Source organism: Austrofundulus limnaeus, unplaced genomic scaffold (genome assembly GCF_001266775.1).
Source record: "Austrofundulus limnaeus strain Quisiro unplaced genomic scaffold, Austrofundulus_limnaeus-1.0 Scaffold3, whole genome shotgun sequence".
In the NCBI taxonomy this organism is placed as follows: domain Eukaryota; kingdom Metazoa; phylum Chordata; class Actinopteri; order Cyprinodontiformes; family Rivulidae; genus Austrofundulus; species Austrofundulus limnaeus.
Genome location: NW_013952405.1, coordinates 7,500,988 through 7,512,478, shown reverse-complemented (window position 1 = coordinate 7,512,478; position 11,491 = coordinate 7,500,988). Strand labels below are relative to the sequence as shown.

The 11,491-nt window shown below is 40.3% G+C and overlaps 1 protein-coding gene across 3 annotated transcripts in view; it reads left to right on the top strand.

The window, feature by feature from the left end:
• epha4b (eph receptor A4b) overlaps positions 1–11,491 on the top strand; it is a gene marked incomplete in the record, with an annotated part of 134,471 nt that overhangs the window by 118,704 nt on the left and 4,276 nt on the right. For 2 of the 3 annotated variants that reach the window (XM_014020753.1, XM_014020741.1), the window contains 5 exon segments: positions 531–592; positions 2,895–3,104; positions 9,281–9,430; positions 9,576–9,769; positions 10,719–10,859. In XM_014020753.1, the coding sequence (XP_013876207.1) occupies positions 531–592; positions 2,895–3,104; positions 9,281–9,430; positions 9,576–9,769; positions 10,719–10,859 (757 nt within the window). 3 annotated transcript variants of the gene reach the window in all.

Sequence of the window (11,491 nt, the reverse complement as noted above, 5' to 3'; positions counted from 1 at the left end):
GTGTGTGTGTGTGTGTGTGTGTGTGTGTGTGTGTGTGTGTGTATACATGTGATTGCAGGTACTTTGTTAATCATTTGTAAGCCCCACCAGATGCCATGCAGGGGATCACAGGGCGCTGGGCCTGTCAGTCAGTCAGGCAGCCTCTCCTTCATCACACACTAACACACACTTGTGCAAGGTGCAGGTGCACAGCGATCAAACCACAACCCCCTTCCCTTGAGGCTGATTAGTATTCATGAGATCTCAGGAGGCCCCCCTCAAACACACACGCACACATACACACCCATTCTGGTGGATTGGTCTATTCTAATTATCTCCTGGCGTTTATGGAGAGGGCTGATTAGAAGCTGTCAGTGTGACTGATGACGACATGCCATGTTATCCCCCAGAGAGAAGCAGGGAGACGGAGAAAGCGGCTGGCCACAGCTGCACTCTCTGCTTCTTCACCGTCCCTCGTCTTTTTATAGTTGGTGTGCTCCTTCCTTGTAACTTTGCCTTATTACCAGCTGCCGTATGTTGTGTCTCCGTAGGTAAACCAGTGATGATCATAACGGAGTTCATGGAAAATGGATCTCTGGACACTTTCCTCAAGGTGAGTCATGGCTCGGCCGGGTAGGATTTGCATTTCTTCCAAGGCCAGCTGTGTGATGCTTTATGACGACCCCACAGAAAATGCTGCCCCAACTGTAAAGAGTTTGAAATTCTCCAGGTCATTACCCAGAATAGAAATGCTCAAGAGCATGTTTTTTTTTAATTCTGTTGAAAATAATATGTGGCCTAAAATGGTAGTTTAAATCTCGTGAAAAGGCTTTCTGTAGAGAGGGTATAAGCAAATACTAGTTTACATAATGTAATAAATAAATACCTAGCATTTCTTGGAGAAATACAAATTACCTGGCACCTTTTATGACTGAGTTGTAAACTAGGATCATCTTTGGTCAAAACCTGTAAATGATATGTGAGATCTGTTAGCGCTCGTATAGTTAAGGTATAGTTAAGTTATGATTCTCAGATAAAGCCACATCAAATTGTAGCTCAATATCTATAAAATTGACTAAGTTGTATTCATTTTTGTGTTTGCTCATGTTGTATAGCGGAGGCGGCCATCTTGAACTGAAGTTTTATTTTCTTATTAATGACTTGGTTCTGATTTGGAGCTGCTGCTTTATGAAATCAACTTAAAGAAAAAGGAAAAGCAAGTAATTTCATGTCTCAGAATGGTTTTAGTTTGGGTCATGACAATTAGGCTGATGGTTTTAATTAATTATTTCTTTTATCTATATTCTCATAAATCTGAAGCCAAATGAAACAGGGTATTTATCAAAACCGACCGGTGGTTTCACACGGTAATTWAAAAAACTCAATGCACATTGGAAGATCCCCAACACGTGTTCCATGTTTCAAAATTTGGAACATGTTCCATGCATAATCCTCGAAGGAGCTGCATGGATTTTAGCTGGGGAACCTTGAAATGAGAGTTTTTTCATGCAGCCAGATAAATAGCATGTTTCAGTCCTGGTGTGTATCGTGTTCAACAACCCCCCCGATTCATATTCAGGCTTGTTTGTCAGCCAGTAAAATCACTGCAGCACTCCAGAGCCATTATGGCTGTGATGATAGGCCCTTTGCTAAGGAGACACCAATCACATCTGTGACACCGAGGCAAAATAAAGTGACAGATTTAAAACAACAAAACACAAATTTCCTGAAAGCCGCATCACACAAAAATCCAGAAACCTGCAGGTTTTGCGTCACATCAGGTATGGAATGGAGGTTTCAAGCATGCTCATAGTGAGGCCTCATGATTGCCAAGCTAATGTTAATGGTTTTAACAGATCGTGTGTGGTATCTTTACAGTTTGTGTTTTTTATTATGACCATTTGTTCAGCAAATAAGACACTAAAGTAGCAGCCGTTTTGCTCTTCATAATCTGCCCGTACCTGCTCACTGTTTCCTGAAATGTTCTTTTTTTGTTTGTTTGTTTGTTTTTTAATTTCCCATGTTAAGGTTTACCTATTATTTGGCTCCCTCCATGCCCCTGCCTACCCTACCTACCTCCCTCCTTCCTGGCAATACAGTGCAGTGGGTAGATTGATAGAGGAAGTCTGTAGGTTTGTTAGACAGCCCAATCAATCAGCATCTCACAAAACCACCAGCTAATTAACTTACTCCACAGCTGTCGAGGGAGAGAGAAAGAAAAAAGACAGAGACAAGGAGTGGAAGGGTGCTCAGATGCAGGAGGATGAGAGAAGATAGATAGATAGAGACCGAGTCAAAGTATTACCGAGTTCTGTCTCTCTCTGAGACAGAGACTGAGGAGGGACAGAGATGGATGGCGATCATAAAGACACAGAGGAAGGAGAAATGATATAAAGGGGAGAGGGTGACTGATAACATGAATGGCTCTTTAGCGGAGACTGTTGGCCCAGGGCAGAAATAATTGGCAGAAGAAGGTGAGCTGGACCGTCATCGATCAACAGGCTGCACTCTCTGCCAAAGACAGCTCAAATCTGGAATCCTGAGAGCTCTGCGTGGGCACACAGTCAGTGTGAAAGAGGAAAGTTTTGTCTGCCGGGTTAGATTCAATCCCCTGTAAGTAGGATCCCTTTGTTGTTGTGATCCTCCATTGATCCCTGAAAAGAGAAATTCATCTTTGCCTCGCCACCCTCCAGACGGAAGGTCAGAGCACAGGGTTAAGAGGAGCTGGAAGATATACAGAGGGTAGCTCAGGGGACACTTGAGACATGTGGAATGCTGCCATTACAACTTGAATCCTGGCTTAAACATTCAATTACAGCTAAAGCTGTTGACAGCGTGCCACCACATTGCAGCCTGATGTTAGCTTTGTGTATTAATTCACTTTTTTTTCTTCCTGCCCTCCCACCCCACTACAGAAACATGACGGTCAGTTCACAGTCATCCAGCTGGTTGGAATGCTGCGTGGCATTGCCTCAGGTATGAAGTACCTGTCAGACATGAGCTATGTTCACCGAGACCTGGCTGCTCGCAACATCCTGGTCAACASCAACCTGGTCTGTAAGGTGTCAGACTTTGGCTTGAGTCGGGTTCTGGAGGACGACCCAGAGGCCGCTTACACGACAAGGGTAAGGCATACTCGCACAGCTTGGCCCAGTCCTTCCAATGAAAACTTGTATTTTAGCATGCCAAAGTTTTAAACAAAAACTTTTGTGATCTGAGGATGACTACCAGTTACTACTATGGGTGTCCTTACACCAGTTTTTCTCAAACCAAGTACAAGTACGAGTACTTCAATTTGGGTACAAGTACAATAGTACCAAATACCACTACAGATTACTTACTGGGTTAGAACTCAAACATTACATTATAAAAGCACATTTCTTTATTTAATTTCAAAGCGACTGCAGTCTGAATGCTCATGTCGCATTTTATCTGACTTTTATGTCAGGGAGGTGATGGGATACAGTTTGATTTAAGTGACGACACTAACCTCGAGTCATGCAGTTTAAATCTTGTAGCTCCACATGTCTTCAGCTACAGAATAGAAGTTCAGTTTCTTCATCATTTTTATTTGAATTTTCCGTGTCCTGGATGACTGACAATTTACAGAAACATATGATAGTAAAGTTAGTGTTGAACCATGCCAAGGTACTGGAGTCAGTTTCCATAATGCTGCACTGGAGCAGTTGGCAAGAAGCAGGTTAAAATGTAAACACTGAACTAAACAAGCACAATTATTTAATCTGCTCTGATCGCACAGCTGCAGAATCGACACGCCAACATGTAGGATCCACCTGTTTACGTCTGTAAGCAGAGCGCTGAACATGACGTCACAAAATTTTCTGCATGCGCGTCGCATCGGTGGCGTAAAGCGTTCACACTGGTGTCGAGAATGGAGGTTTCATTGAAGCATTTCAAACAAGTACGAGTACTATTAAAAATGCTGGTATCTGTATTGAGACAGCACTAGTTACTACCACACAGATTTTTTGTTCAGTCTCTGTGAAATTGACTGAGGGAGAGCCCTTTTGTATTTTCTGATCTTGATTAGGTGTGGCAGCCATCATGCATTGGGTTGACTCCAAAAGTTGATCAATATCCAAAAATTACATTCTAAAAGTCCCATTAAAACTTGTCTAGTGGTTTATGATATTTTTTGTTAACGGGCGGAGTTAGTTGACTCATGCAGGTAAAGCCAACATCATTCTAAGCAAATACAGTATCTGTTAGCACTCATAATACAGTATGTGATGGGGATCACTCTAAGCTACTACCACATTCTAAAAATGAAATATTGGATTTACTTAACCATGTTATGTTACCTGATTCCACTTAACTGAGTTGAGTAAATTCAAAGCAACATACTTGTGTTCTTTGGTTAAAAAAAACTGGTACATTGTTTTGAATTTACTCAACTCAGTTAAGTGGAATCAGGTAACTTAGCATTGTTAAGTAAATTCAACATTTCATTTTTTACAGTGATTGGATCTCAATAACTGAAACGTTAGCTACGTTTACATGGACATAAGTAATCGGATTAAACGGCCATTCGGAATTAAAATGTGTCATGTAAACACCCCATTCGGATTACTGTATTCTGACCCAACTCAGCTCGATCCAAATGCATTTGTAACCGGAGCGAGAGAGGTGGTTTATGCCGATTGATAATCTGAACAGCATGCATGTCAACACATAATCTGATCATCTTATTCTGATTGTGGAAAACTGACCTGACAGCGCATGTCTGCTGACTTTCATCCAGCGGTTTCCAGCAGACAGAACTTTTCCCCCTGTTCTCTCATAAAGAAGGAAGACACACAGCCTGCACCGTTTTGCAAAAAAATAAAAAATAAAAAGAAGTTTGCTCATCACCTGCAGCTGAACCAGGGAGTAGCATCTCCACCATTATTAAAACCTGTTGCAGGTCCATTTTGAGCGCTCAGAAGCTGCTTGTTTATGTTCATCACGGAAGTAAAACTTTTTTCTGTTTTTTTTTTTTTTTTTTTTTTTTAGGGAATGTTAGCAACTGCGCATGTCAGTGCTTCTATTCAGAATAAAAGCCCGGTGCATGAAAACACTCGTCATGATCGGATTGTGCCCACGTAAACAATACATTCCGATTATTTAATCCGAATACATTTCAATCYGATCAAAGAATTTTGTGCATGTAAACATAGCTATTGACTGAGTTCTAAACTAGTGTTTGCTAAGATCAGTTATCTGTGGCAGCCATCTTGAATGGAATTGACTTCAAAGGGTAATCAGATGTGCAACCAATGCTCAGTTTTATTCAAATCCATCCAGTGGTTTATCAGATATTTTGCTGAAAGACAAAAGACAAATATGAAGGCACACAGACTACATTATCATACATCTTTTTAAAAAATGAAGTGAAACAAAAGTATTCAAATGACTAAATACATGCTGACATTGTACTGTACTAGCAGTGGTATATAAAGGCTCTACTATCTGCTACAACAATAAAAACAAAGCTGTTCACCTAATGAAGACAGAGACAAAACAAGTCTTCAACATTTTTTTTTGCTTTTATGTAGTCGAATCAGTCACTGGTGACTGCAGCACCGTCTCACAGCACTCAACAAGACTGAAGAAACTCAAACATCAATGAGTCAAACCACTGCGGAGTAACTCATCAAAGATGTCCACAAGGAGATGGCACTATTCATATTCATGGGAAAAGTTGGGGATGTTATTCTTAATATGGCATTAGCATTGCCCTAGGAGGAGGGGATCAGCCGCTGACTGAGCTGTAGCAATCGCATACAAACTCCCACTGATGTCAACAGACCTAGATGGGGAGCTGCAGGCGCWGATGGAGGGAGGGAGGGGGCATAGCAGCAGCTAAGACTGAGGCGGAGATGGGGAAGACACAGAAAGATCCACGGAGGAAATACAGCGAGAATGAGGGACGGAAGGAGACAGATCCAATGAGAGCAGTTAAGAAGAATAAAAAAAAAGAAGATGGAGGGGCGGAGGGTAGGGTGGTGGAAACAAAAGTACACTGCTGAGTAACTTGGCAGCTTTGTCTTTCATTTGACTTTCAGCGAGCAGAGACGGGGAGTGCTAGGTGGTGCAGAGGCAGCAGCCCGCATGTTAAAGAGCTGAGGCGAGCCTATAGAGGTGCAGCATCTGGGTGTGTTGGAGCGAGCGAAGAAGTCCAGGAGTGTCTGTCTATACATACGGCAGACCGTATGGAAGCCTTTTGATCTGTTGCATCAACAACAAAGGCACGGGCAGCTCGGGGATTTAAAAAGAAAACTGATGGCCCAGACTGCAATTCTTCTACCTCTCACACAATCTGAACAGTGTCTCCTTTAGAATAAAACTGATGTTTATATATATATACTCAAAGCAACCAAACACCATTTATTTCAATGGCACAGCCACTGTCTTGTCTTCATGTTTTTACWCCTCTAAATATGAAACAAAGTGCTATTCATATTCAGAGGGAAAAATATTTGGAATTTAAATTAATTATTCTGTAATTTCCGCACATCTCTCCTTTTGTACCTGATGATTGGATCAGTAGATGGGGGAATGAGAAAGATATTTAATCAAACATTCATTCAATCAGTTTTTCTGACTGCATTTGATGGTAGTAGAAAATTTGTACTTGGTATTTTAGTGCTTCAGGAAATTACCTCTGATTCTATACCCTGTGATTTCAGCTTTAACCAATCAGCACACATACTCAAAAATGCACATTATATGCACTGATTAGAGAAAATTGTATAAATATGTTGAAGCAATATACATATATTTCATAGTTTCAATAGCAGACGTTACAGTCAGTGGCGGATGCAGGTCTTTCAAGAAGAGGAAGCTCAGTTTCGGCCTACATCATAAAATGTGTCGGTTTGTACATTCTACCCTCCGTTCCTTTTCAAGAAAATGATCTGTGACCTTGTCACAGATCATTTTTTTTAGTTTATAGTATTTATTCATTTCATTTTAAAAAGCAAAACATTACATACAACAAAACAATGCAAATAAAATTAAATTAAAAGCAGCAGAAGAAGAAAAATCTCTTTTATCTGCTCCTATTTACAAAAAACCATTAATTTCAAACAATAAACCAAATAATGAAACAAAACAAAAAAATCAACTCCTCAAACAGTGACTCGTACAAATACAAATTAAACAATTTCATATTTCTTTAACAATTTTGCTTTGATCATCTTTTTAAAGGAATTAATTGATCCAATGCTTTTATAATCATTTTCCAGATTATTCTAGTCTTTTACAGCAGCCAGCTCATTTTGTCATACCAGGACAGCTGAAAAGACCTGTTACTTTTCCTCACCTTTTGCACCAAATTAATCTGAGGAGTTGATCAGCCCTGCTGTTTAACTATAAGTTCTTCTTCCTAAGGAAGACTATCAAATGGCTTTGCCAAAATCCGGTCCACAACATTCAAACTGTCTGCCGTGCAGCTTGTTGCTGGTGCGAGGCTAATGTGAAGTGTGTCCGCCTGTGAGTGTTTTGTGATGGTGAAGGGGCACAGCAGCAGCCGCTGGACAGAAGAAGTCAGAAAGAGTGATAGAAGTCAGTCTCCAAACACAAGCAGCTACAAAATAACCACCAGAAATAGAAGCTCGATTTGTTGCTAGTCATTTTTAACAAAGAAAATGCTGCTAAAAGGATTAATAAAGTCTCCGCTTCAACTCAGAACAGAAACTAAACTAAAAAAAAAGCTCCCACGGAATGTTTACCCCAAAAGATCACTGATTCACTCATTTTGCTGTCAATCAAAAAGGGATTCAGCCTCAGACAGATCATCCAACCATCATGCAGAAGCTGAGCGTCCGGGCCAGCCGAGGCCAGCCTACTGCCCCATAGACCTCCAGAGATGCTCAGCGTCCGATGGGCAGGACAAAGCCCAGCATTAACCAATGACTCATCTTGTTGCACTGCACCCTTTGCTTCACTAATGAACTACGTATGTGGAATCTCAGTGTCCACATTGTTTAAAGCACTGTGAAGCTGCAGGAATGAGAGGAAAGTCACGTTGTTACCAGTGCTAAGAAGCTGATTCTGAACAAAAGTTGCGTGCATTAGCGCATATTTAGTCAATGACGTACTCACAACAGTACTGTATATATTTGATCTTTTATTTATTTATTTATTTATTTATTTATTTATTTATTTATTTACATTTTAGGGGAAGCTGAGCTTCCCTTGCAGTCTTGGAGCAATCGCCTCTGGTTTCAGTCAGGGTGCAAAATGCTTGGAACATAATGAAACTAACCGAAGATTAAATTTGCTCTACAGTGTATTAGTTTCTACTGTATGTGCTTGTTCTCAGACTGTTTAGAGTCATTTAGTTTAATAACAAAGTCAGAAAAAAATTACTGTCTGCACCAACAGGTATAAAAACATATATTAGACCTCAGACAACCTGAGTTTGAGCTTTCTGATGTACAGTATCATTCTGAGGGAGAATTAATGCAAAATTTAGAGATTTGTCATGATTTTGCTTAAGACAGCAGCAGACACATCTTCCTTCAGTCAAACTATTGGTACTCAACATCAACCACAATCACAAATCAATGTAGAGGAGTCCTTGTGTTTTTCAAATGTGTGTTTTTTTAACCAGTATTTGCTTCTACTGTCCACTCCATAAAGCATGCTTTTGCTTTCTTTCAAAATTGGGCAAATAAAAACCCAAGTTTTTGTAAATAATTTAAATGTCATTAGCCCAGTGGTAGAGATGCTGTCTTTCAATTGGACAGCTGAGTGTTCAATCCCCAGACTATGAGGTGTGTCAAAGTGTCATTGGGCAAGAGGTTGCATCCTTCCATTGCTCTCAAATTTCAATTTATGAGTGAGAAGTAGTTCTGTATACTGTTTAGTATGGAAAATATACAGGGTGAGTCAAAAGACACAGGACATCCTTTTATTTTTCGTCCAATATTATGGCTTTTAAGATGTTCTGGACATAGCCTCACCAATTACTTGCTGAGGTATTCAGATATGTCATTTTCCATTTTCTTAGAAAATTTTTAATTTTTCTGTGTCTTTTGACTCACTCTGAATAACAGCAGGCACAGTGTGTGTGTGTGTGTGTGTGTGTGCGTGCGTGCGTGCGTGCGTGCGTGCGTGCGTGCGTGCGTGCGTGTGTGTGTGTGTGAACAGGTGAATGAGAAACTTTGTAAACTGCTTTCTAAACCCTGGAGAGATAAAAATGGCGCCATAAAACATTATCATTGTAAATTCCTTCATTGTAATATTTGTATTTTTTAAAGACAAAAGTAAGACTGTTTTGGGAAACTGTTCACAGGGAGGGAAGATCCCCATCAGATGGACGGCTCCAGAGGCCATCGCCTACAGGAAGTTCACCTCAGCCAGTGATGTGTGGAGTTATGGTATTGTCATGTGGGAGGTGATTTCATATGGAGAAAGACCCTACTGGGAGATGTCCAACCAGGATGTAAGTCCCAAATAAGCACATTACATATCAGTTGTAGTGTCATTTACCACACTTCACTAATGTACCTTCTAAAAGCACCAAGTTTTAAGAAACTTTATGTCTAAAGTGATGATAAATCAGTACTTTTTTTGTTCTTTCCTTGCAGGTGATCAAAGCAATAGACGAAGGCTACCGTCTTCCTGCTCCTATGGACTGTCCTGTGGTGTTACACCAGCTCATGTTGGACTGCTGGGAGAAAGGCCGCAGCGACCGGCCAAAGTTTGGGCAGATTGTCACAATCCTGGACAAGCTCATCAGAAACCCAGCCAGTCTGCGGGAGCTGGCCAACAGCTCAGTGTGGTCAGTGGGAGAAATGTATCCAATAAAACTAAACTTCTCTATTGTAGACTTTGGATAGACAGATGAAAATATAGAACAGTAAAAACTCAAAAGTGTACTTTTTTGCTAGTGTAATTTGTAACAAAAAGGTGTCATTTTTAGATAAAAATGTTCCAAATGTGATCCAAACAAAAAGACAGTTTTCAAAGTAGAAAATCAAAAAGATACAAGGTTGGGGCTGGTATATCAATTGCTTTGTTTAATTTAGATTTTTTGAATCCCCAGTTATTTTTCACGCATCCTGAAGAATGTCATTATTTTTGCATTTACATTTTGGACCTCAGGCACTTAGCTGATGCTCTGAATCAGTGCAGCACGCAGACGTTTGAATCACTTCCACAGACAAACACTCAAAACAGAAAGAAATACCAAAGACCAGCATAAATGCAGCAGGAGCTCCAAAGTAGCACTGTTAAATCCCCAGAGAGTAAACAAAATCAACCACATGACCAGAGAAAAGCCTTACACAAAGATCTCATTATGAAGACTGTAGTATTGCACAAATTAAATTTCACCATGTAAGTGCATACTGTTTGTACAAAAGATGACCTTTTCTAGGTTTTATGTAAATTATTAAATGTATACAATTAAAAGATGAAAGCAAGAAAGTCAAATACTTCTACAAGTAACATTTACTTGTGCTGAAAGAGTGGCAATAGCTAAGTTCTAAAGAGTCATAAATCATTCTTCTTGACTAAAGGTTGGAGTTTGAAACTTGTTTTTTATGTTTTTATTTGGCTTGACTGCATGGTTTTCTTATTGCCAAATTCAAGCAGTTTTGTTCAAATGCAGTTTTATGTTTGGAATCTGTTTACGAGGAGTAGTAAATTGCCAAAGCAGCAGTAAGTAAAAGTTGTTTACGTGTTCACTGGGCCAAAACCTGGAGTTTTAAGTTTGCTTTACATCTCAGCAGGGAGGACCCGCCCACTCCAGAGTTCAGTGTGAACACGGTGGATGACTGGTTGGAAACCATCAAGATGGGCCAGTACAAGGAGAACTTCTCCAGTGCTGGATATGTCAGTTTGGACTCTATTCTCTACATCAGTGTCAGGTACAGACCTGTCTCTTAACATCAACAATCTACAGGTAGATTGATTGTTATGATGATTACTTAGACAAGTTCAGACATCTTTTTTTTTAATTATCAGCACTGACTTGGACATACTGATCTGATTAAATGGGGGTAATATGCAAAATCAACTTTGAGCTTTACATCATGTCATTCTCTCATCAACATCAGCATGCATGAATGAGTCAAAGCAACATTCTGGGTGTTGCTTTGACTCATTCATGCATGTCATACCAGTACTAATGAATGTAATTATGTCCCAATAACTTTGAAAATGTATTTAAAAATCAGAGGAGCTTACTTTTTGTGTTAAATTTTCAACCAGAGCCAGGGCAGCATAAATCTTTTCAAAAGCACCCATTGGGTATTGGTAAAATTGTCCACAGTGCTCTTATTCAAATTCTTAAATTTCAAGTGTTTTCTGCACAGAGGCTGTAGACATACAGTATCCAGCTGCAACCTCTTAAGCTGGAAACATACTCGGTCCGACACTGACGGGTCAACGCGCGGTCACGTGGTTGTTCGGCAGTCGTTTTCGCACAGACCTTTCATAGTCCCTACGACACCCTGCGCCAAGCTCGGGAACCCCCCCCCCCCCCCCCCCCCCCAAAAAA